Source organism: Paroedura picta, chromosome 4 (assembly GCF_049243985.1).
Source record: "Paroedura picta isolate Pp20150507F chromosome 4, Ppicta_v3.0, whole genome shotgun sequence".
Lineage (NCBI taxonomy): Eukaryota > Metazoa > Chordata > Lepidosauria > Squamata > Gekkonidae > Paroedura > Paroedura picta.
This window is the reverse complement of record NC_135372.1, coordinates 93,741,679-93,767,872: the sequence shown is the minus strand read 5'-3', so window position 1 is coordinate 93,767,872 and position 26,194 is coordinate 93,741,679. Positions and strand designations below refer to the sequence as shown.

The window sequence follows — 26,194 nt, the reverse complement described above, 5'->3', positions numbered from 1 at the left end:
TGTAGGAGCCTTTCGCAGCTCCAAGCCGAGAGCCAGCAAAAAGAAAAACCCTGTAGGAGCCTTTCGCAGCCCCAAGCCGAGAGCCAGCAGAAAAAAAACCCTGTAGGAGCCTTTCGCAGCTCCAAGCCGAGAGCCAGCAGAAAAAAAAACCCTGTAGGAGCCTTTCGCAGCCCCAAGCCGAGAGCCAGCAGAAAAAAAAACCCTGTAGGAGCCTTTCGCAGCCCCAAGCCGAGAGCCAGCAAAAAGAAAAACCCTGTAGGAGCCTTTCGCAGCCCCAAGCCGAGAGCCAGCAGAAAAAAAAACCCTGTAGGAGCCTTTCGCAGCTCCAAGCCGAGAGCCAGCAAAAAGAAAAACCCTGTAGGAGCCTTTCGCAGCCCCAAGCCGAGAGCCAGCAGAAAAAAAAACCCTGTAGGAGCCTTTCGCAGCTCCAAGCCGAGAGCCAGCAAAAAGAAAAACCCTGTAGGAGCCTTTCGCAGCCCCAAGCCGAGAGCCAGCAGAAAAAAAACCCTGTAGGAGCCTTTCGCAGCTCCAAGCCGAGAGCCAGCAGAAAAAAAAACCCTGTAGGAGCCTTTCGCAGCCCCAAGCCGAGAGCCAGCAGAAAAAAAAACCCTGTAGGAGCCTTGCGCAGCCCCAAGCCGAGAGCCAGCAAAAAGAAAAACCCTGTAGGAGCCTTTCGCAGCCCCAAGCCGAGAGCCAGCAGAAAAAAAAACCCTGTAGGAGCCTTTCGCAGCTCCAAGCCGAGAGCCAGCAAAAAGAAAAACCCTGTAGGAGCCTTTCGCAGCCCCAAGCCGAGAGCCAGCAGAAAAAAAAACCCTGTAGGAGCCTTTCGCAGCCCCAAGCCGAGAGCCAGCAGAAAAAAAAACCCTGTAGGAGCCTTTCGCAGCCCCAAGCCGAGAGCCAGCAGAAAAAAAAACCCTGTAGGAGCCTTTCGCAGCCCCAAGCCGAGAGCCAGCAGAAAAAAAAACCCTGTAGGAGCCTTTCGCAGCCCCAAGCCGAGAGCCAGCAGAAAAAAAAAACCCTGTAGGAGCCTTTCGCAGCTCCAAGCCGAGAGCCAGCAGAAAAAAAAAACCCTGTAGGAGCCTTTCGCAGCCCCAAGCCGAGAGCCAGCAGAAAAAAAAACCCTGTAGGAGCCTTTCGCAGCCCCAAGCCGAGAGCCAGCAGAAAAACATTAACCCTGTAGGAGCCTTTCGCAGCTCCAAGCCGAGAGCCAGCAGGAAAAAAAACCCTGTAGGAGCCTTTCGCAGCCCCAAGCCGCCACGCCCACGAGAGCCAACAGAAAAGCATTAACCCTGTAGGAGCCTTTCGCAGCTCCAAGCCGAGAGCCAGCAGAAAAAAACCCTGTAGGAGCCTTTCGCAGCTCCAAGCCACCACGCCCACGAGAGCCAACAGAAAAGCATTAACCCTGTAGGAGCCTTTCGCAGCCCCAAGCCGAGAGCCAGCAGAAAAAAACCCTGTAGGAGCCTTTCGCAGCTCCAAGCCGCCACGCCCACGAGAGCCAACAGAAAAGCATTAATCCTGTAGGAGCCTTTCGCAGCTCCAAGCCAAGAGGCAGCAGAAAAAAAAAACCCCTGGAGGAGCCTTTCGCCGCTTCAAGCCGGCGCCCTGGGAGCCCCGGCAGCCGCCCACAGCGCAGCTGCTGTGTGCTCCCTGCCCTCATGGCTCCAGAACACAATGGTGCCGCTGGGAAAGCCGCAGAAGAACAAAAAAATGCAGACGAGCCGCCACAGCCCAGCGCACCACACCTGGGACTCCCGCCTCCTCTTTCAGGTAGCCTGTCCCTCGCTCTGTCCCTCGCCTGCCGCTCGCTCTGGTCCCCACCTGCTAGCGCCCATTGTCTTCTTCATACAATGGGCTTTTTTACTAGTTATTATATAAACCAGCTAGTCCCCAGTTCAGAGTAGTCTTAATTAAACAGCTTAGGCCACTATCAGCAAGTATTAAGAACATTTCTAGTCCCAGGGTACTGTTTTCACTAATAGGTTCAACAATCGCTGACTAAAATATGTTTGTGTTAGGGTTCGACTTGTGGCTGGACTTCCTTCACTCTATAAGCTTTCTGACTTGGTTCCCCCGCCCTTTCCCTTTTTTCTTTTCAGATCTTATCTCACTTGTACCCGAGCAAACTATCTTAATGGAGGGAGTTGTTGAAAAATGTGTAACAGAAATCAATTGCAATGGTGTAATGCAAATGAATACCTTCTCAGACTCCAACAGTCAAGCTTCAGTGAGATGTGAGGAGGACCTTCATAATGCCAATGACTGCGGCAGTCCCATTCAGGAGCAACAGGAGAAGGAGGAGGAGAGCTGTACTTATGACCAAAGTAATGGTGGGTCCGAGGCCAGGATACAGGAAGCAATATCAGATTCATGCGTGCCATTGATTTCAGAAGTTCTAGATTCAATGGTATGCCAGGCAGCCTCAAGTGAAGAGCAGTATTTCAACGAGCAGCAGATCAGCAACTTGCAAGAGAGCATTCGAGCAGAAATACCTTCAGAGGATGAGAATGAGAACAATGGAACTTCAGAGAGCAGCAAAGGTACTGATTGCTTATGTGGTTCTGTGTAACAACCGGATCTTAAAATCTTGAGGACAGTTCACCTAAAGGACACAGTAGACATCACCCCTCAGAGGTAGAATGTCATCTTCTAATCTGGCGAGCCAGGTTTGATTCCCCACTCTTCCTCCACATGCAGGCAGATGGGTAACCTTGGGTTCATCACAGCCAGGATAAAGCTGTTCTGACTCTCTCAGCCTCACCTACCTCACAGGGTGTCTGTTGTGGGGAGAGGAAAGCCACTGTGAGACTCCTGGTTGAGAAAAGTGGCATATAAGAACCAACTCTTCCTCCTCCTCTGTCTTCATGCCTTTCTCTGTTATGCATCTAGTTGCTAATTAGCCAAGTGCTGTTTCAGTTATGATCACTGTTGATCATGGACATATGCTTCTTTTTTGCCCCTCCAGTATCTAAGCTATTTTTCATTTAAAATATCTGCATATAGAGAGAGCAAAATGTTTGACCGAATATAAGCATGATTCATCCATTTTCCTTACTAGTGCCCTCCTGCACTTTTAAGAAACCAAAGAGGAAAAGCTTAAAAGGCACACAAAATGGATTTTGAGAAATCCTAACATGTTTTGAGATTTGTTCTCGTTTTCAAGGATCATGTTTAAAGGCTATGCCAGCATACTTGAATTTACAATGAACATTTCCAGGCTTTTTAATTTGGGTATGTTTTGGGTTTCATTTGAATGGTACTTTTGAGGGGTATTTCCTCCTGGCCTTAAATCTATTCGCTGTTTTGAGAAACACACTTTGAAATATTTTGGGTTCATGACTCTAGAGTAATTTTTTTTAATCCTGTGACTGATATACTGAAAACAAATGGCACTTTTCAGGATTTGTAGGGCAGATGGTAGCTGTGCCCCTGTGTCACTAACTTCCGCTTATACATTTTAATTTAGGAAAATCTGCTGCTGGGAATTTCCTCCTTAATCCTCTTGAGCCTGGGAATGCTGATAAACTCAAAGTGAAGATAGCTGATCTAGGAAATGCTTGCTGGGTGGTAAGTTTAAAATCCTTAGGCTGCTAATCCCACTTTAATTAGCTGAATACAGGCACTACCATATCTCTTATTTTTAAGTGTATAAACTCAGGTCCACAAGTACTCTTGTTGAGCTGCTGGTGGTGACCATTATCTTTTGCTCAGGTGAGTTCTGTGTAAGAGAATGAGGATGGTTTTCCCTATAGCTATAATGTTTTTTTAAGGTTCTTGCTGCTTCTGAATGCTTTTTTTCTTTCAAAGTTTATTCCTACATACTTCTCTCTTTTAGTGGGGGCCCCTTCTTTGGGGGGGTGTAGATTGGGGCACTCTGGTCCAATATTTTGGGGGGGGGGGTTTGAGTAGATGCAACAGAAGCTACGTTGAACATTAGGTGCTTCTACCACAAAAACCAATCCACCCACGTCTCACGGGCCATAGCCTGCCCCTGGAAAGATTCCCCATTATAGCCTATTGGAATCATTGACTATAACAGTCCCCATTGACTAAAATGGAGCTGAAGACATTTAAAGATGTCACAGTCTCTTTAAATGCATTTGTGAAGTTTGTGAATAGCCAATAAAATACCGATAAGATACTTTTCGATTTTTTCCGGTTCAGATGGAGCCAAATGCATACTCCTAGTACATGCATTTACTGTTGGACATGGAGTCCCCCTTGCTTTTGATTTTGATGCAGGATCTTTTTCTTCTTTAGCATAAACACTTCACTGAGGACATTCAGACACGGCAATACCGATCCTTGGAAGTTCTGATTGGAGCAGGCTATAGCACCCCAGCAGACATTTGGAGTACAGCCTGTATGGTAAATTTATTCAAGTTGCCTGAATCATAATTGCTCTTGAATTCAAAATTCTGTGGGAATTTCTGTTCCTATGAAACAGACCTCAACTAATTTCAAATGATGGTTTGCACTCTGATTTACAGATTAGTGTATCCAAAGTGATGAACTGTAATGGGCCATCATACAGTATATCTTGCATTGCTTTGCTAAAACAAGAATGGTGAGGTAACTTGTAATTTGTTACTTCAGCTTTCCAAATATTTGGCCATAGTTGGGGAACCTTTAAGAGCAAGACAATTAAATACAGGCCAGAATAGGTCCTGTGAGCCTAAGGGAATAGGCTCCCTAGCTGTGAACAGATTTCTCATCACTAGAGCTTACAGTATTGAGATGGTACTTTAAATTTGTTGCTTCAGGTAGCAACTGAGCATCAGCAAACACTGTGAATGCTAACATCCTGTTTTGCATACATTTTTCACTTCAAAATGTAGCCTCAAAATGTAATAATGCAATAATAAGATCTTTCAGTACTGACAACTAGTGCTAACAGCTGTGGATCACCTGGAAATTGGATGGGTTTTCAGAGCACTGTGCATTTGTGATTGAGCATTTACACTGGCTAGCTAAGGAGTTTCAAGCACATGGTCCCAGCCTTCATGGTCAGCCGAGGTTTAGTCTCTTGCTGGTGTCCGCCTTGCATGACATTTCACCAGCAATGGCATGTAAAGAGAGGCATTCTTGCTGGGGGATCTCCAGCTTTAGTACTCATGGAACCCAGAAAGCCTAAATCTACAGATTTTCCAGAAGTTATACAGGATGCTTTAATTTATTCAGGCAAGATCTAATGGATTTTAGGTACCTTTGTAAAAATATATGGCCTTGGTCCTGTGGAAGGTGCGTGTAAGAATGCATGTGAACATGGTTTTCCCTGCCACGGGCTGCATCGGAAGAAGGGTACAGGACTCACATAGAGAGCAAGTCCTATTTCTTGGGAGGCTGTACTGAGAAGCAGGCACCAGGCTTCCACAGAAGCATTTTTGTTCTCAGAGAGGATGAGGAAGGTGATTTCATCAGGCACCCAAGTAATAAGTCTGAAAGCGTCTGACTCTATTTTTCCTCAGGCCTTTGAATTGGCTACGGGTGATTATCTCTTTGAGCCTCATTCTGGTGAAGACTACTCACGGGATGAAGGTGAGCACCAGTATAAAAGATTCTATGCTTTTACTTCCTTTTTCTTGTGGGAAAAGAAGGTGGAGGCAATTTTTAAATTTTGATTTGTGTTTACTATTAAAATTGTTCTCAGCGAGGGAAGCCAACAACCAGTAAATAAGAATAATTAAACTACTAGCAGTAAAATATGGGAACCATCTGAAAATCATGCTGCCTCTTAGATTCTTTAGATCAGTGGTCCCCAACCTTTTTATCGCCGGGGACCACTCAATGCCTTTTACAGAGGCCCGGTGGGGGGGGGGGTAGTTTACTCCTCTACTCTCAACCACTGCCCTAACGCTCTCTGATCGCTATGGTAATGTTTAAACATCCCTTCAAAATAAGATACTGACACGCCACAACTATGAACATAAGGAACATTTTATTTTCATGGAAATTTTAACTCATGACAATGACAAATCAATGGGAACCCTGAGCTTGTTTCTCTGCAACGAGATAGTCCCATCTGGGAGTGATGGGAGACAATGACACCCGAAGTGTGTTGTAAAGGGCCGGGGAAGATGAAGTAAAGGGCCGGGGGGGGGGAAGGCGTCCTTCGGGGCCCACCTCCAATTAGTCGAAGGACCACATGTGGTCCGCGGCCCACAGGTTGGGGATCGCCACTTTAGATGACTGAATCTTTTTTGAGGCATTGCTTTTATAGAGCAGGAGGGGAGGGTGGGAGTTGAATGCAAAGCACAGTTGGTGAAGCTGTACAAACAGAACACAAAGTTCCTCCCTCTGCAGTCTACTGAGTTATGCAGAATGCTGCTTCTAGGGGACAGGAAATCTCCAGGAACAGCATGGAGGGCAAATTGGGAGGGGAAAATGAGCAAAACTTGACCAACCCTCCTTCCACTACTTGTGAAGACAAAGTTTGGATTCAGTCCAGCTTTTCCAACAACTGTGTATCTGATCCAGGTTCACAAAATGATCTTGGGCCATGGGTTCATTGCTTCTCTCTTTCTGTTGGGGCACACAGATCACATTGCATTGATAATAGAACTTCTGGGGAAAATACCTCGCAAACTGATTGTGGCTGGAAAATACTCAAAGGAGTTTTTCACCAAAAAAGGTAAGAGGGGAAAGAATTGTGCATGTGTTTGTTGCCTGAAGTTCAGAATCTGAGGCCTCCAATCCAGAGTTGTGCTTGGCACAATCTAGTTCCTTTGTTATTTAAGAGAAAGTATCTTTCTGCTTTCCTAATATATCTGATCCAATATTCTGGAATACCCATTAGTGGTTGAGGTCCTTGGTAGTTATTTTGGTCCAAAGAAAAATCCAAACATATGAGCTGTATTTTACACTTTATCAAGATGAATCAAAATCATGCAGTTTTTATTTACTCCTGTATTTCATTCATTGAAAACAAATTCAGATGAGTTCTATTTATATTTATTTGTATGCCACCCTTCCCTAACAGCTTAAGGTGGCTCATAAGATTAAAATACTGTATTTGCTGGCGCATAAGACGACTGGGCGTATAAGACGACCCCCCCAACATTTCCACTCAAAATATAGAGTTTGTTTCATTACATTAGAGTACTATGGGCAGCTATGCCTATCCCAACTGAAGTATAGGACGACCCCCCCCCCACTTGGAGGCATGTTTTTCAGGGGGGGAAAGTAGTCTTATACGCCAGCAAATACTGTACATACAATGTAATATAAATACATTAACCTTTTGGAGCCCTTGTGTGTCTAAACTAGTAGCTTGTATGGAGGAGCTAGAAGTATTATGTTCAAGAGAGGTAATTATGCTTTCTATGGATTTTTCAACTGCAAATCATAATTAAGGGTAGTGTGAGGTCTTGACATATTCTGTGGAGTGTGTCTGGCATTTTGCTTGTCTTCTGATTACATCCGGGCTCGGAATGCCATACTATAATGTCCTACCTGGAAATAGTAACATTTGAGTTTAAATAGATGCATTGGATAAATGCAATACTCCTTGAGCAAGCAACATTAGAGCAGGAGGATCCCTTTTTTCTCTGTTGAGCAACATCATTTAATAAAACCCTACAGTCTGCTTGGTTAACCTTCCTGCTCATGTTAATAACATCCTATTAATTTTCCTGTCACTGCTTTCAGGTGACCTGAAGCACATCACCAAATTGAAGCCATGGGGCCTCTTTGAGGTTCTGGTGGAGAAATACGAGTGGTCCCAAGATGAAGCAGCTGCATTCACAGACTTCTTGTTACCGATGCTGGAGCTGAATCCTGAGAAGAGAGCGACAGCAGCGCAGTGTCTCAGGCACCCCTGGCTCAACTCTTAAAACGCTCCAGCCTGGCACCATGGCCCTATAGTCGGGTTTGCAGCATAATATATATTCACACCTAGATGGCCTCCTTTTCCCAAGTCAATTTTTCCTTGTTGATTTTCAGAGCAAAGCTTCTCCTCGAAGGCTTTTGAGATTTTAGATAAATCTTAACTGTTCATGTGAGTTTGTGTACTTGGCTCAGTCAGGACCATTGTCAGCCAGTGGGCATCCAATTTGCTTTGGTGTGGTTGGGGCTTGCCAAAGAGTTTTTACAGAAATGTGAAATTACCCCCCCGACTCCTCCCTGCTCAAGTACAGTACCCTGAAAATGTGGGGAAACCTCCATTGGGACACACTCCCTGAAATATATTGCCGTCATCCCAAGGGGGATGTGAAGAGCTGTGAATCCCTCCTTAGCTCGCTGACTCTGGGAGTCATTTTCCTAGTGCACATCCAGTTGCTGACAGTAAGAGGAGAAATAGCAAATGGCACCAAGGTGGTAGCTCCATGTGGAGCACTGAACTCTCAATTCTCTACTCATTCCTAAGGTCTCCGATCTGCTGCTTGGGTAATATCCCCCTCCCCCAGATATACTTTCCCTCTAGTCTTAGCCATTGAATCTTTTGGAACAGCTTGTATGAAATAGATTTTAGTCTCATTTTTGTTCCACAGTATTCTGGAGATTTCGGAGTCCAGTAAAGTAAGCTGCTGCCCTATGCTGTACCATGTGAACTTGAAATACATCTTGCAGTGGAGATGAAAGCAACAGGAATTGGTAGAAATAAGAATCTCTGCGAGATAGGCCTAAACATTGTTGCCTGTAGAGTTGCTGCTGGATTGTCCCTATGTTTGTATGCCATACTGCCTGGGACAGCACATGGCATGCCAGTCATGCATTTGGGACGATAGGTGCTTGATGATGATAAGGCCCCCAAAGCAGGGGACTCAACCAGCATCTGACAAGCCACTCTTTGTGCATGTCTGCCTTATGCCTTTAATAGCACTAGGTTAGCCATGTGTGGCATTGTACCTTCAATAGAAAGCTGTAAGTTTTCTTAGAAGAATGGGATATACCCTTACCCTTTAACAATAATAAGAAAAAAGGGATTGAGGGCTGTCTTTTTAAGCAGACATTCAGCTCCCACATCTCCCAAGGCTCTTGCTGGTCCTGCTAAATTGTCTTAAGTTGCTTGACTCTTGACATTTACCTTTCAGAATAGAATTCCCTTTCTTCAATATGGACACCAGGGCAAATTATACAGGGGATGGAATAATTTCTTTCCCCTCAAAGACAAAGTGTCAGTTTTTGTTTTTGTTTTTCAGAATCACTGCAAACTGGGTTGTTCAGCAAGACACAAATATAAACTTTTAGACTCCTAAGGAGAGGGGGCTAGTTGTCACTGACTCTTGTAGGTTATTTTTTTTAATATAGAAAGGTCAAGGGTATGTAATACTTGGTAGTTTTGCAATGAGTATCTTTTAGGCTTCCCCAGGCTATAAAATCCCCTTCCTTCTGCTCTACTGTATGGTTTGGGATGAGTTGGTATATCCAGCAATCTTTCCTTACTATGGACCAAATAGGCCTTTGAGATTATGAAAATTCTCCATGGCTGTAAACTGCTGGAGGCCTCAGGTTTGCAGGCAGTGTCAGGCAGTCGGTTGCAAAAGCTGCCAACGGTGTGACACTTGTTTTTTTGTGTGTGTTTTGAAATCTGTTTATAGTAACCTTATTTTCCCCTCTTAAAAAAACAACCCTAGTTCTGTTTTGTTTTTTTAAAAATAGTGTAACCATCCTACCCCATTTCCATGCTGTTGTTTGATGCCTGACTAGGCCTTTAGCAGAATCCATGCTGCATGTCTATTTAAGAAATCTGAAGTAAAGTTCTCTATGCACAATCTTAAAGCAAAAAGGAAAAAAAGTTTTAAAAGTGTAATGATTCTCTTGTAATATGGAGAATCTTCTTCACCTCCAAAAGCACTTCTGTGCCTATCTATAGAGAGATTTAAGATGGGACTAGAATGTATAATACATACTTTCTCTTTGAATACTGTGAAGACTTGCTGGCAGGGAGAATTGAATTTCTGGTGTCAACACAACCTTGTTTGCTTCAACATCTTGACTGCCCGAAAGGAGCAAAGGCTCCTTGGGGTGGGGGTGTCTGCATCTCTCAGTTTAAATACAAGTTGTCCCCCCCCCCAGCAGAAGGCTGATGCCACCACCTCTCTTGCACTACAAGAGCAGTTCAGGTTAATCCAAGAGAACTTGTCAAGATTGCCTAAGTATTTTGCGCTCACATCAGGTTGACTTGACTTCCAAATTGCCATAAAGTGCTCACTAACAAATTTGTACTTGTTTTGTTGGCCTAAAACCTGAAGGAAAAAAATACATTTTTATTCTTTCTATTGTGTGCATTGTCTTTTTTCCCTTTGTAAATGCAGCACAATAAACCAATTATTAAATAAATTGATAGGTACTTTTTGATACACAGTTTATGTCTATCCGTAGGTTTTATATAGTAGTGCCTCAAATGAGCTGAGGAGATAGTGAGCAGCTCCCATTAAATGATTGTTGCTAGTATGATTCTTTTCAAGGGGGGCATATCATGGTGATAAAAGCTGCCTATTGGTAGGGAAGCTGCACACCAAGGTTCGCTGACTAATTCAAAAATTTTGGTTCTGTTGTTTGTAATGCTGCAGAAAGTTGTTGACTTAATCCTTAGAAGATCAAACCCTGATCAATTGTTATTCGATCTGCATTATCAGAATCAAGACAGTTAAAGGCACTTTGGAAATGTCAGCAGCAAAAGATAGTTTGTGTTCATAAATAAATACAATAGCACAACACAATAACATATAAATTAAAAATTCTAAGTCCTGTTTATTGTCCAGTTCTTGGAAGCCAAAGGAGAAATTCTCTATAATGCATGGGGAACCGGGTTCTGGTATAGCACAGCCTGTTTCATGACTTTCTTCAGCAGCATTAACTAAAAGATTAAGAACAACAAACATAAAAATATGAATAGCCATATCCATACAAACTTATATTATTCATTATAAGGTAAAGGTATCCCCTGTGCAAGCACCGAGTCATGTCTGACCCTTGGGGTGACGCCCTCTAGCATTTTCATGGCAGACTCAATGCAGGGTGGCCTTGCCAGTGCCTTCCCCAGTCATTACCGTTTACCCCCCAGCAAGCATTTACCGACCTCGGAAGGATGGAAGGCTGAGTCAACCTTGAGCCGGCTGCTGGGATCGAACTCCCAACCTCATGGACAGAGACCTTCAGACAGCATTTCTGCTGCCTTACCACTCTGCGCCGCAAGAGGCATATATTATTCATTATATATATGCATAAATGAAACCTAGTCAGGGCACCTGGCTCAAAATGGCCTGTGTCTTACCTTTAAAGCTATAACCAAGGTTGGACAGTAATAACTGTATTCGAGCAATATTTTAGAAATTATTTTCCCATAAAATATTTATTAAGCGACTGAAGGAGGTGTTTTTCTGGTACCTACTGATCCACAATTCGAGACTGGCAAAACATGATCGGCAGTTTGAAATTAACATCCAGTTTCTCTGTTAACCTAGTGGTACACATTAGATTACAGATGCTGCAATGTCCACATGGAACAATGCCAACTATTCCGGGTTTTGGGGTCTCTGTTTTCCAACTGTCTTATGTCCTTTTTTGCTAATTGGCAATCTCGCAATGTGGTTTATGCAATCATATGTTCTCTCTGTGATAAATGGTATGTGGGTCAAACTACCAGAACTGTAAGAACTTTTATGGTTGGGCAAAGGTCTCTAATTAGGAGTGGAAATAATGGTTCCCCTTTAAGCTAACATTTCAGAGAACAGCATCAAAGAATGGGAACATTTAGTGTTGTAATTTTGAAAATCCTGAAACGTCAGAATGAACATTGTGACATAGAATCAGAGAGTTGGAAGGGGCCATACAGGCCATCTACTCCAACCCCCTGCTCAACGCAGAATCAGCCCAAAGCATCCTAAATCATCCAAGAAAAGTGTGTATCCAACCTTTGCTTGAAGACTGCCAGTGAGGGGGAGCTCACCCCCTCCTTAGGCAGCCTATTCCACTGCTGAACTACTCTGACTGTGAAATTTTTTTTCCTGATATCTAGCCTATATCGTTGTACTTGTAGTTTAAACCCATTACTGCGTGTCCTTTCCTCTGCAGCCAATGGGAACAGCATCCTGCCCTCCTCCAAGTGACAACCTTTCAGATATTTAAAGAGGGCTATCATGTCTCCTCTCAACCTCCTTTTCTCCAGGCTGAACATTCCCAAGTCCCTCAACCTATCTTCATAGGGCTTGGACATTTGTTGCAGGAAGAAAGTTTTTTTTTTTAATCCACAGGTTATCAACATTATATCCTAATGATTTTAACCCATCCTGGGAAATGGGGGAATTTTTATAATTTTGTAAATGATGACATAAATGTATGTATCACTTTAAGTGTATTAATGAGATTGTAAGGCATCTGGCTCACAGAGGATCAGTCTGTTACCAACAGTTTCTTGTTAGACATAGAGGACCAGTAGGTACCAGAAAAATACATCCTACAGTTGCTTTGTAAATATTTTATGGGAAAACAGTTTCTAGAATATTACTCAAATATTGTCCAACCTTGGTTATAGGTTTAAAGGTAGAGACACACGGGCCATTTTAAGCCAGGCGCCCTGACTAGGTGAGTTCCATTTATGCATATATATTATGAATAATAGGTTTGTATGGATATGGTTATTCATATCTTTTGTTCTTAATCTTTTGGTTAATGCTGCTGAAGAAAGTCATGAAACAGGCTGTGCTATACCAGAACCCTCTTCAGCATGCATTATAGAGAATTTCTCCTTTGGCTTCCAAGGACTGGGCAATAAATAGGACTTAGAATTTTTATTTATACATTGTGTTGTGTTATTGTATATACTCATGAACACACAAACTATTTTTTGCTGTCATTCTTTGTGTGCTCCTGTCGCTTGAAGCCTTTGGAAATATCACCTGCCATCTTGCTTCAATAATTGCCTGGAAAAGTGGGGAAATCTTGGAGGTGCTTGTATTGAATTGTCCTAGACTCTTGCCCCTAAAGAAAATCCTGTTTGTATCCAGATTTGAGGTAAATAATTTTTCTTGAACTTGACTGGGCATTTGAGCCAATACTGTTGCCAGCTTTTCCAGAGCTGCCTTATCTGTGCAAGTCACCTTTGCTCTGTGGCTTTCCTGTTCCTGGTGATCTGAATTGCCAATGGGCACGGGTGGGAGGTAGTAGGCTAGGGAAGGATAGGAAAGTTCTTCTAAGGCTGGCTAATAGACCAGTGGATATAGAAAAACAGTATATGCATATTTTTGAATACAGGTTTTGTTAATATCTACTTTGTGGGAAACATCAGTTAAAAATGGCCCTATGTTTACTTGTCTGTATTTCAAACCTGATCCAGAGCACATTAATCTGAAAGTATGAGCAGCTTCAAAATTAATTTGCAGTGACTCCTGTGCAAAGGAAAATCTATTACTGTGGTCTGAAGGATATTGTATGTGTGTATGTGTTACACATGAATACACCATGAACAAGTTTTCTATTTAGTAATAATTTTTATTTAAAAACAGTCAGCATATCTCTGTACTTTAAGTTAGGATTCATTCTACTACTAAAATATAGATACTTCTGTGGTTAACAGGAGAAGCTCATAAAATACCATCAAGATTTTAATTTAAAGACCCCCCAGTTATTTTGACAAAAAAACCTAGATATTATATATTTTGCATAGTTAAATCTATTTCAATGCATTGAGTTTGTCATAATTATGTATAGCCAAATGGATTTGGTCCCAAAAGAATACAGAAATTAGTATGTACATATAACAATTTGTGCACACCCTATTTAGCTTCCCTCAATCATGCCAGTGCTGCATCTACATCTGGCTGAGTTCCAGTTCGAAGAATTCCACAAACACAGAGAACCAGGGTCAGTGGATCCATGCTGCTGACGGTGGAAACTTCCTCAAGCGGAGTTTGCTTTCCTCAGATGTAAGATTCCATGTCCTGGGGAAGAGTGCAGCATAGCATCCAACTCATATATTCTTGTCTGGCATATCAGAAGTCCAAGTCAAGGAGATGGTCTTATTGAAAGGACTAGGCCTTTCTGGACAAGAGGATTTTGTAAACAGGATCCTTTGTTATTCTTGTGTCTTTATACAATCAAATAGTTTATAGATGCCGATGCTATAATGCCTGACAGCCACATGTTTCACTCCATCTTTTGAAGCCCAAGTAAGTTGGTGTGTGTATACTTAGTGTAACCAAGTGGCAGATGAAGCCACACATATACTGCAGCCTTCATCTTCATTCAAGTCCTTCTGTGAGACAAAACACATTCAAATTATTACTTTTGCAAATAAGGAATAGGTGTATTACTCCCTGGTATCCCCAGCTCAAATGGCTGCTGCTTGCGGAACAGCTACTATTAAGCATCTGACTATTGTGGAATACAAATCATGTCATATAACATACATGAGGTAGGAAATAAAATTGTAAAAAATCCAGTAAAAAAGAATGAGACAACATGAGCTCTCAGTTCTAAAATGAAAGGCGCTGTTGGCCATGCTTCCTACAGATGCAGAGGCCAGGTGCAGTCTACTTAGCTTTATGGTGTCTTGCATTTTGCAATTAACGGTAGCAGTCAGCTCAATTTAATATTTGTCCTGCCAGTAAGTCATGCTTTGGCACTGTGCTTCGCTTGATCAGACTGGCTGACCCTTAATTCTGTGGAAGCCTAGGGCTTGAGTTCATTGTCCCTATCCAAAGGGATGGCAGGATGTGGGTTAGTAGTCACATTCCTCATGCTAATATAGAGATACATCGAGCCCTGAAAGCTTTTGGCATAATCACAGGTTCTTGAAACTTACATGAAGTACTCCACTGTAGATAGTTTTCAGTGATGTGTGACAATCCCAGTTCTTAGACTTGCGAACACCCCATGAGCAGTGAGTAAGACTTGTACAATAAATCTTGTCTGGCCAGTGCTGAATTGCACAAATGAAGCTAAACTCAACCACCTGTTTTGGACTTCATCTCTCCCAATCCTACATGAACATTAATCTTAACAAGCTAGGCAGGTAGAATTTATAAGAACTGAAAGCTGTTTTGGACTGTAATGCATTTCTGACAGTGCAATGAGAAATCATGCCCCACTTCTCTTTCACAGTCCTTGCTGTTCTCACTGCCATGTCTAGTACTCTGATACCTGGACCTTATGGTAGGACAGAGAAAGGAAGGTTTCATGCACAAATGAGAATTACCTTTGTTATCAACTTGGAAATCGGATGGAAGGAGATTGTCTTGCCGGTTGCCTAACACAAATGCCAAGAAAGAGAGGATGAGGGCGTCGAGGATCCCAATGATGCAAAGGATGTATGCCCAACGCACTGTGCACACACCTAGTGTGTATTTCTCAGTCTTCTCACCACACATGCGTTTTACTTCTGGGGAGTCCCAGCCATCTGGGTAAAGCATGCAACCTATTGCCAAACCTGTAGCTGCGGAAGAAGGTGGTTTGATTATTATATCATCACCATAGGACTAACACTGTAGTGTGGCATCTTGTCGCATGTGAGCCAAATGCCTGGCAAAGGGAGACAACTTTATCCAGAAAGGTTTGTGAATGTAATGCTGGGTCTGCAAGAGGGCCCCTAGCAATGCAAAGGGGTGAGATAGTGAGAAAGTGACAAGTTTTGCCCATGTGCCAGCTTTGACAGGATCTGCTGCAACCAGGCTACCTCATCCTCATTACTTTGGGGGTAAAAACTGGTCATGGAGGTGATCATCCCTGGGCAGCTTCCCTGCCTTTAAGAGCCACAGGTTAGCTTGATGGAGGGATGGCTTGGATTTGTGTAAGCCCCTACCTTGCTCTGGACAAATGTGTGTGACGCTATCAGTGGCAGAGCCTTTCCCTGACTACTGAGCACCCATTCTCTTCCCTAGATGTGTCTGGCATTAGAGAGGAGGTTGCTAGTATAAATGAAGGCCTTCTCCCTTCAGTATAACTCTTGTTGCTTTTCTGGAGTGCAGTCTACCTGCTTGTTCTTATTTTGGGTTGTGTTTCTGAGCATTAAGCCTAGAACGCCCATGCCTCCCTTAAATAAGAGAACCAAAGAGCCTGGATAGATGGGACCCCTGTGTTGCTAGTGGTCCATCTACTCTGCAGGTCCAAATCTCTTCCTGAGTTAGCGGATCGGGTCATGGGCATGTGAGGATCGAAGCCAAGTAATTAGAAGTGGCTCAGGGTTTCATGACCTTGATGACCGTGGGTCTGTCACAGGTAATTACTGGCCTTACATTTAGCAGGGCACACGCTGGATTAGATCTATCACTCTGATGGAGAGGGTGATCTGGAGGTGGGAGAGTTAAAGAAAGATCATTGTCCTTTTTCCTTTGCAGTGGTGCTGGGCCCATTCAGATGGTCTACCCCAGGCAGCTTATGGATCCTGATGGGTTCCAGTCAATGCTTTGGGATTTTCCTACCATGACTGCCAACAATTTGGCCCAAGCTGTTGAGACAATAGCCTGTATGCCTCCTCTCCCCATCTTCCCCAGTCTCCCTGGGGAACTGATGGTAATGAAATGGGAGGGAGGGTGGAAAACGTAGATCAAGACTGATTGAACATGTCATAGAGCCTATATTAGAGTTATTCTGTGGTGGGGATGTTGGCAAATGAAATAGTGCTCCACCGTCACTGTGTCTGCCTGTTAACATCTCCCAAGGGCCAGGCTGGATGGAGAAGGCTTCTGGATCCCACTAGCCCCTCTGAGGAGAAGGAGGGTGGGGGAAAGCAAAGAGTGATGGCCAGCTGCAGGACCCTGGGGAGGCTCAGAGGTCTGGGTTGTGGACACAACTATGACCTGCTCCTTCTTCTGATGCCCTTGGATAGCTTCCAGGAATCCTTGACTCACTGGACTCACTTAAGACATTCCCTTGGCATTCTGTTTTTGAAATTCTGATTATCTCTGCCTCCCTTGCATGCCATCTGTGCTTTCTTCCAGCATAGAGCTGAAACCTGAGACCAACACAAGAGGCAAAGGAAACATCCAGCTTTCCTCCCTTGCTTGGGGGAGATGAAGGGTAGGAAGTGGCTGAAATGGAGCAACTTACCAGTAGCAGGGCCTTTCAGAGATGCCAGCACCTCTTCCACCCAGTAAGTAGCAGAAAGGGGAAAAAGAGGACAGATAAGCCCCATGATTAGCCATCCTTGGCAGAGTGTTCTCTCCTTATTGGCTTCACACTCCCAGGGACAGCCAATGGGAAAGGGATTGAGTTGTCTGTATGCAATGTGAACTGATTGGCCCTCATTGGAAGAGTGCAATTTGTACTGCTTGGCCCTAATTGACAGAGTGCAATTTGAACTGATTGGCCCTTACTGGCAAGGTGGTATCTCCCATCGGCAGCACACCTCCAGGATCAATCAGGTAGGGAGTGAGTTGGCTGCATGCAACTTCAACTTTATGTTTAGTGATAGTGATTAGGGATGGTAACTAATGCTGTCTGAAGAGATCCAAGAGGATCTCCACCATCTGGGTGCCTGGGCAACTATCTGGCAAATGGAGTTTCATGTTTTTAAGTGTAAGGTGATATGCATTGGCACAAAAATCTCAATGTTAGGTGTACACCAATAGGGTCTGAATGTGGTGAGACCAAGAAGGAGAAAGATATTGGGGGTCACAATAGCTAGTTTGATGAAGGAAGAATGGCCAACTAAGGAGAGACCTGAAGATTAGCAGTCCCACCCCTCTTACAACCTAACAAGCCCTTTGTCTTCCCACTCATGAATATGTTGGAGAACTGCTGACCAATCTTCAATCCTTGGAGAAGGTGCTGGACAAGGTGGTTGCTTCTCAGCTCCAGGGGTTCTTGGAAGAAGCTGATTTTCTGGACTCATTTCAATCTGGCTTCTGGCTGGGCTTTGGAAGAAGGACTGCTTTGGTCACCTTGGTTGATGACCTCTATTGAGAGCTAGAGAGGGGAAATGTGACCCTTCTGGTTCTTCTGGATCTCTCAGTGGCCTTTGATGCTATCAGCCACAGTATCCTATTGAGCTGCCATTCGCCAACGTGACTAAAATGATACTCCCATGGATCAGACAAGGTATTGTGACAGGTGACTAAGGTGTAACTTCTATTCGTTATACTGTTTCCTTTGAGATGTTTATGTGGTGTGTTCATCTCAATGGAATGGTATTTTATGCTATGCTGCAAACACTCAACAGATCTGTTTCATAAAATATTGGAATAAGTTCATAACAAAGATCACATTCAAACAAGCAAAAATGAAAACAAAGTTACTGATCAATATTAATGTAAGACCAGATAGATGGAACCCAGTTCTGAATGTCACTTCCAAATGCTTATAGTATAATCCCACCACTACAGATATGCTATCAGACATCTATCACAGAAACTGGTAATCTCCACCGTTTTTGGTGATATACAACAACTGATGCTCTAGGACAGCCTCTTGGATTTAGTTATTTTACTTTGGTATACTGTTGGCTGGTGCAGTGTGACAGTAAGCTGTTCTGACTGAGCAGTAATATCAGGGCTCTCTCAGCCTCACCTCCCTCACAGGGTGTTTGTTGTAGGGAGAGGAGAGGAATGGGAAGGCAAATGTAAGCTGCTTTGAGACTCCTTTGGGTAGAGAAAAATGGCATATAAGAACCAACCTTCTTTTTCTAATCTCTGCTGCAGAGCCATTGTTCATGCTTGCCATGAAGTTGCAGCCCTCTTTCTGAGAGCCAGTTTGGTGTAGTGGTTAGGAGTGCGGACTTCTAATCTGGCATGCCGGGTTCGATTCTGCGCTCCCCCACATGCAACCAGCTGGGTGACCTTGGGCTCGCCACGGCACTGATAAAATTGTTCTGACCGGGCAGTGATATCAGGGCTCTCTCAGCCTCACCCACCTCACAGGGTGTCTGTTGTGGGGAGATGAATGGGAAGGCGACTGTAAGCCACTTTGAGCCTCCTTCAGGTAGGGAAAAGCAGCATATAAAAACCAACTCTTCTTCTTCCTTTCTTATGGACACAACTGTCCTGAGCTGCAAGGGTGGTACATAAATGCAAACAAAAAAAATAGAAACTGTGGTAACCTAGACTTGTCTGATACAATATGATCTTATAGCTTTCCATTAGCCTTTTGTTCTGAATGGTCTTTTCAAAGTGTCACAGTCTGAAGAGAGCAGAAAGTGTGATGCTTCTTATCTGAGTGATGTGACCTAATCTTTGTCACCTGTTTTATGAAGAAGAGTTGGCTTTCATACCCCACTTTTCACTACCGGAAGGAGTCTCAAAGCAGATTACGATCACTTTCCCTTCCTCTCCCTACAACAGACAGCCTGTGAGGGTGGGGTGAGAAATCTTTGAGAGGACTGCTCTGTGAGAACAGCACTATCAGGACTGTGACTGACCCAAGATCACCAAGCTGAGTGCATGTGGAGAGGCAGGAAATCAAACCTGCCTTGCCAGATTAGAAGCCACTACTCTTAACCACTACACCAAGTAGTTGTTCTTAGCTATTGTTCCTGTTATTATCAGCAGATGTAAAGGTATTAAAGTAAGGAAGCCACCCTCTCCATAATTCAAGCTTCTCCCAAGCTGCAGTGAAATGTATTTTCTTTTCTTTTTTTTTCTTTTTAATCAGAACCTCATCCTTCAGCTACAGAACTCCAGCAGCTCTGGTTAAGCAGGACTATCCTTGTGTTAAGTGAGTTAACCTGTAAAACAGATTTGAAAGATTTCACCATCTGTACAGATAGTCATCAGCCCCAAAGAAGGCCTTTGCATCTTTCTGAGAGATCCACCTGCCAACATTTTTCTGGATCATATTAAGTACAGAGCTTTTGTTCTTAAATGGTAGGTTTTTGTTCATCTCCATGGGGAAAATTTCTTTAAAGCATTTTCATTTAATTAAATCAGTTGATGATCTGTACTTCTCTATGATAGTCTTCATTACTTGTCACCCAAGCCTTTCGTCACTAGTGGCTCTGGCTATATTCCCCCCACTGTACCCCAGCTACAAGCAGTTCAGAGTGGGTTCACTGGGTAGCAAGTATTCCAGGCTCTCAAAGGGCAGTAATAGGTATTCATCCAGCTAACCAAAGAATGGTCTTCTAGGACAGTGGTCCCCAACTTTTTATCACCAGGGACCGGTCAACGCTTGACAATTTTACTGAGGCCTGTGGGGGTGGGGATAGTCTTTTGCCGAGGGACGTCGCCGCCACCACCTGAGCCCCTGCTCTGCTTGCTTCCCTGCCGGTGCCCCTGACTTCCCACTGCCCACTGGGGGGCGCTGCCAGCAGCAGCTGTGCAGTGCCACACCGAAGGGGAGCCCCAGCCATGGTGGCTGCTGGAGAGCACCAAAGGTGAGCCAGCGGCAGAGTGGCAGGGCAGCCCCCAAGGCAGCAGCCAGGGAGGAGGATGAGGAGGAGCCACGGCCCAGTACCGACTGATCCACGGACTGGTACCAGTCTCCGGACCGGCGGTTGGGGACCACTGTTCTAGGATACAATACAAAAAGAGAAATAGAGGGTGTATTTTTTTTAAGTTCGACAAAAGAAAGGCTAGATCCCAGGCCAACATTTTCAACATCATGCTACACTGATTCATATATGTGGCTCAATAATTTCTTTCCACAAAGTTTCAGCAAGATTTTTTGGAAGTGGTGTCCCTAGCCCCAACACTGTCTAGCTTGGTGCTACTGTCCATGGTTCTGGATGTGGACATTTTGCTAGTTTATGGTAATCTAGAATTTTCAGCCTCTTGTGGCGCAGAGTGGTAAGGCAGCAGAAATGCAGTCTGAAACCTCTGCCCATGAGGCTGGGAGCAGCTGGCTCAAGGTTGAGTCTATCCCAGCAGCCAGCTCAAGGTTTACTCAGCCTTCCATCCTTCTGAGGTCGGCAAAATGAGTACCCAGCTTGCTGGGGGGTAAACAGTAATGATTGGGGAAGGCACTGGCAAACACCCCATATTGAGTCTGCCATGAAAACGCTAGAGGGTGTCACCCCAAGGGTCAGACATGACTCGGTGCTTGCACAGGGGATACCTTTACCTTTAGAATTTTCAGCAGTACCTGTGGGATTCATTAGAAGATCTCAAGAGTATGGTTTGCTGTTCCTTGTGCTCCGCTTATTGTACCTTGGAAAGGAAATATTTATTCAAGGTGTCTCTGACTTGTGGGAAACTAATTTTGAGGAAATGGCACTTGGAGTAATCTACTTTCTGTAGCAATATTTGCTATGTGTAGTGCAACAAGCTTCTTTTCCCCAGGTATTAGTTACACAAGGTTGTTATAGAACAAACCACTGCCTGCTGAAAGGTCATAGTTTCTCATAGAATTTCACATCCTTTGGTGTCCATCTCAAGTTATTCACAGGTCATTTAGTGTCTCAATAGAACAATATTCGCTGCCTGCATGAGCTAACAATTTTGTTACTGTTCATGTGATCATTTGTATGGGGAAAACAACATTTTAATAAGTCAGAGCTCACTTAATGAGATACACAGGGAAGTCCAACCACTCCTGACTCATGAAAGCATCTGCTAGAATAATTTTGTTGGTGCTACTGGACTTCTGTTTAATTGTATTACAGGAGACTAATCCTTATGGATTTATTCAGTTTCTGGTTATTTTAATATGCCAAATTAATCTTGCTGCACTTTCACACATTTTCAATATATATCACTGGCATTTTTGCTGCAATTATTTCCACCTGCTGAAACAGAACAAAGCTGGCAATGTAACCTTTCTCTTGCACATAAATATTTCAAAGGGCTTCAGGTGTCTGTTTTGGATTTCAGTATCATCTTGCTACCGAGCATACAGGCCTCACTGATAGACCCTGGGCTCATAAAAACAGCACAAGCCCCTTGCTGTCTGCCTTGTCTTAGAATTTCACCTCTATGGATTGGGCTGAGACAGTCACTCTGGTTAATCATGTAAGCACCACCTTAAACAGAATCTCTGAGGCTACATGGAAAGCTGCTACATGGTGGATGCTCTAATTTGAATGCCCTTCTTGCATAAACCTGCTATCTGGATCTGTTCCACCATGCTACAAGAGCTATACTCGTCCATCATCACTAGCATAAAATATATTTGTCTTTCAGCGGAGGAAATGATCTCACTTCCTCAGACCAGGGTTTTAAAACTTGGATACATAGGAACTTATTTTGCAGCACCAGAAGCACACTCTGTCTTCTAGGATGTCTTTAGTGGAAGTCTCAGCAGAAAACCTAAGTATTCTTAATTAGGCCTTTTACTGTCAATTTCTAATTGGATTAGCTACTGGTAAAATTATAACCGTCTTGGGCTAAACCATTCATTTGTTCCTACTAGAATAAGTCCAATCCCAAAGCAATCATGGTCGGGGACCTCAAAGAGCTCCATTGCACCCTGAATGATATCCCTGGGCTTGAGTTGATTATAATTCAAGTGTTGTTCTTAAGAAGGCTTCACAACCCTTCCCAAACATTCCCTCTGTGCAACTCACCTGCTGCCAGCTGCATCCAGGCACACACCTTGTAGACAGTGGCTGCATTACAGAAGAAAAACATGCTGAAACAGATGATGCAGCCAATGATAAGGAATGTGGAGATACCCACAAAGAACATAGCTGATTTGAAGGCACTCGAGGGGATGGTGCCAAAGTCCAGAGGGCTACCTTTGCAGATGAGCTCTCCTGTAAGGGCATTGCCAATGCAATAGGAGTAAAGGCCAAAATAGCCAGCCTGTGGTGTATCAATGCTGTCTCCAATCCAATACGGCTGGATGAAAGTCACCATCATCATCACGGCAAAGCAAAGGGTAAAGAGTGCCCACAGGACCCCCATGGCCCGGGCATTCCTCACATAGTTAGTGTGGTAGATTTTTGCCGCTTCCTGTGCTGGGAGCATCTTCGCCATGGTGTCACTAAGATCAAGATGCCTCCTTTACAGAACCAGTGATGAGCACGAGCAACAGGAATGCAGAGGCAGGAGTCAGAATGTTGCTTTCCCCCCTGATCTGCGGGGGTGGGGGAGAAGCAGGACAAACAGTAGAGAGCAGTAGGGATTCTGTATTCCACACTTAGCTTAGCAGATCTATCCAGTCTAATAGGAAGCAGCTTCAGGCTCTGAGATCTGCCCCCGGTTTATCTGCTGGCTCCCCAGAATGCTGGTCAGTTTATATTCCGATCTGCTCCTTGAGAGACTGCCAGAGCCTGCAGCTCCTCCTCCCAGACCCTGGCGCTTGTCGTGAAGTTGCCTCCTCCTCCTCCTCCATTTCAAGACGTAGCCCCTCCTGCTTCACTGTGGACCTTCATTCGTTCCCCAGCATTAGGGGTGCGCTGGGGGAAAGCCATTTCTTTCTTCGCTGTGTCCCTTCCTCAGCAGTATGCTCTGTTTCAGAACTGCGGACAGCAGCTGGCAGAGAAACTGAGATCCGAGTCTAAACGGAGGAGAGAAAAAGGAGGCGTGAGAAGGTGGGGGGCTGTTTCCCTTGAGCAGGATGTTAAAGGACAGGCGAAAACTACCCTGTTTGGGGGGGGGGGGGATCGACGAGGACAGGGACTTACTGGAGACCAGCTGAGCATTTTGCAAGAACATCCAACATTTCCAATTTAGGATTTTTGGCTCCTAGACTCAAAAATGATCTGCAAATGATCTGCAAACTTGGCCGTGACATTTCTCGGCCCTAGTTTCAGACCATGTCCCATACTTTCCACAGTGAACAGAAGCAAAAAAGTCACTGAGTTTCTTTGCTATCACCTCATGTTCCTTTAGCAGTCCCTTTATTTCTTTGTCATCCAAAGGAGCCTGACTGCTTCTCTGGCTAGTTTCCTTCTCCAGATATATTTTTTAAAGGTTTTTTTGAGCAATTTGTTCCTCAAAAAAATTTTTTTGCATGCCAAATAATTGACTTATATTTCTTTTGCCCAGAGCCCATGGTTCCTCCTATAAAATCAGTGGTGCAAACCTTCCACTTAAAAAAAAAGCCTCTACTTTTTATACCTTCCTTGACTTGTAGGTCTTCTTTTAGACTTGGCAGTACCGTTCAGATCATGAACTGTTACTGGGCAATATCAAAACAAAACTCCGCAACATCAAGAGAAAATCAGGGTTAAGGAAGTTTTATGTAAATAAAATTCCGCTCACATATGCAGTAGGGGTGAAAAATTGATATCAACTATTGAAAGCAACAGAGAAGATTCCTGATGAACTGTGACAGGAAATTAAATCAACAGCAGTTAAACACCTACAACACAAGAAGCCAGAAAAAGAGATGAAACTATAGGAATAGCTGAATGTAGACAAGCAGGGAAAGGCAAAAAGGAGGAAACAAGAAAATTAAATGCAGATTTTCAAAGGGCAGCAAGAATAGGCAGTGTAGCTTAGTGGAATCAGAAATGCAAGCAATTAGACAACAACAAAAAGGGACACAAGAGAAATTCCATTTGCTACTTAGAATCATAGAGTTGAAAGGGATCTCCTGGGTCATCTATGCAGGACACTCACAACCCTATTGCTCATCCGCTATAACCTGCCACCCCTTGTACCTTCACAGAATCAGCCTCTTCATCAGATGGCTATCCAGCCTCTTGTTTAAAAATTTCCAAAGATGAAGAACCCACCACCTCCCGATGAAGCCTGTTCCACTGAGAAACCACTCTGTCAAGAACTTCTTCCGGATGTTTAGACGGAATTTCTTTTAAATTAATTTCATCCTATTAGTACTGGTCCATCCCTCTGGGGCAAAAGAGAACAACTTTGCTCTGTCCTCTACTACATAGCAGCCTTTAAACACTTGATGGTTATAAGTTGTCTCCTTTCCAGGCTAAACAGACCAAGCTCCCCCAACCTTTTTTCATACGTCTTGGTCTCCAAACCCCTCACCATCTTTGTTGCCCTCCTCTGGACACACTCCAGTTTGTCTACATCCCTCTTCAACTGTGGTGCCCAAAACTGAGCACAGTATTCCAAGTGAGGCTGAACTGAAGCAAAGTGATCTGGACATGGTACAGCCCAAAATCCCATTTGCCATTTTAGTCACCGAGTCACACTGCTGACTCATGTTCAATGAATGGTCTATTAAGACTCCTAGATTCTTTTGACACATACTACTGCCTGCAAAAGCATTATCAAAGATAAACAAGGGAAGGAACTAACTGACCAACAGAGCATCAAGAACTGATGGTAGGAATACCCAGAAGAACTATATGTATGCAGAATGGAAGTTCATAGAATCATAGAATCATAGAAATGGAAGGAGCCATACAGGCCATCTAGTCCAACCCCCTGCTCAATGCAGGATCAGCCTAAAGCATCCAAGAAAAGTGTGTATCCAACCTTTGCTTGAAGACTGCCAGTGAAGGGGAGCTCACCACCTCCTTAGGCAGCCTATTCCACTACTGAACTACTGTGACTGTGAAATTTTTTTTCCTGATATCTAGCCTATATTGTTGTACTTGTAGTTTAAACCCATTACTGTGTGTCCTTTCCTCTGTAGCTGAAGGAAACAGCATCCTGCCCTCCTTCAAGTAACAACCTTTCAAATATTTAAAGAGGGCTATCATGTCCCCTCTCAACCTCCTTTTCTCCAGGCTGAATATTCCCAAGTCCCTCAACCTATCTTCATAGGGCTTGGTCCCTTGGCCCCAGATCATCCTCGTCGCTCTCCTCTGTACCCTTTCAATTTTATCTATGTCCTTCTTGAAGTGAGGCCTCCAGAACAGCACACAGTACTCCAGGTGTGGTCTGACCAGTGCCGTATACAATGGGACTATGACATCTTGTGATTTTGATGTGATGCCCCTGTTGATACAGGCCAAAATGGCATATGCCTTTTTTACCCCTGCAGTTTACTATCTTCAAAACGAAAAATAGAAAAAGAACTTGAGACGACCATTCTTGAGGAGGAAGTTGAATGAGCCTTGAGCCAATTGCCAAATAACAAGGCCCCAGGCATTGATATCATATCCATGGAACTGCTGAGATGTGTACCAATCAAAACCATTACAGCTTCATGCCAGAAATCTGGGGAACTAATAAATGGCCAGAGGAGTGGAACTGATGTGTGTTCATCCCATTAGCAAAAAAGGATGATTCAAAAAACTGTTCCAATTACCGTACAATAGCCCTCATTTCTCAAGCTAGTAAGATCCTACTAAAAAACAACACATAGTGACAACCATTGAAAAAGAATTACCAGATGTTCAAGCTGGCTTTCGACAGGGACATAGCACTAGCGATCACATAGCAAACCTGAGCTGGATTTTGGAAAACTCACAGGAATATCAGAAGGATGTCTACATCTGCCTTATTGACTACAAGAAAGC

The 26,194-nt window shown here is 43.9% G+C and overlaps 2 protein-coding genes across 4 annotated transcripts in view; one reads left to right on the top strand and one right to left on the bottom strand.

Moving 5' to 3' along the window:
• SRPK1 (SRSF protein kinase 1) overlaps nt 1-10,215 on the top strand; it is a 52,239-nt gene extending 42,024 nt beyond the window's left edge. For both annotated transcript variants that reach the window (XM_077334301.1, XM_077334302.1), the window contains 6 exons: nt 2,097-2,537; nt 3,464-3,564; nt 4,258-4,365; nt 5,466-5,535; nt 6,536-6,628; nt 7,645-10,215. In XM_077334301.1, the coding sequence (XP_077190416.1) occupies nt 2,097-2,537; nt 3,464-3,564; nt 4,258-4,365; nt 5,466-5,535; nt 6,536-6,628; nt 7,645-7,829 (998 nt within the window). In that variant the 3' untranslated portion in view covers nt 7,830-10,215. The remainder of the gene's footprint in view (nt 1-2,096; nt 2,538-3,463; nt 3,565-4,257; nt 4,366-5,465; nt 5,536-6,535; nt 6,629-7,644) is intronic.
• Nucleotides 10,216-13,451: 3,236 nt separating this feature from the next.
• LHFPL5 (LHFPL tetraspan subfamily member 5) lies at nt 13,452-23,623 on the bottom strand. Of its 2 annotated transcripts, XM_077334306.1 has the most exons (3): nt 22,373-23,623; nt 15,137-15,373; nt 13,452-14,194 (listed from the first exon to the last, which is right to left on the bottom strand). In XM_077334306.1, exons 1-3 carry the CDS (start codon nt 22,782-22,784, stop codon nt 14,181-14,183), a joined length of 663 nt encoding a protein of 220 aa, XP_077190421.1. In that variant the 5' UTR covers nt 22,785-23,623; the 3' UTR covers nt 13,452-14,180. The 2 variants fall into 2 exon arrangements, with proteins under 2 accessions (XP_077190421.1, XP_077190420.1); XM_077334305.1 differs by having other exon boundaries at nt 13,452-15,373.
• Nucleotides 23,624-26,194: the final 2,571 nt, after the last annotated feature.

Coding starts and splice junctions, on each gene's coding strand:
- LHFPL5 (XM_077334305.1), bottom strand. CDS start 22,784: ATGGCGAAGATGCTCCCAGCACAGGAAGCGGCAAAAATCTACCACACT. Junction 15,374..22,372: donor CTGGATGCAGCTGGCAGCAG/GTGAGTTGCACA, acceptor CTTCTTCCGCAG/CTACAGGTTTGGCAATAGGT.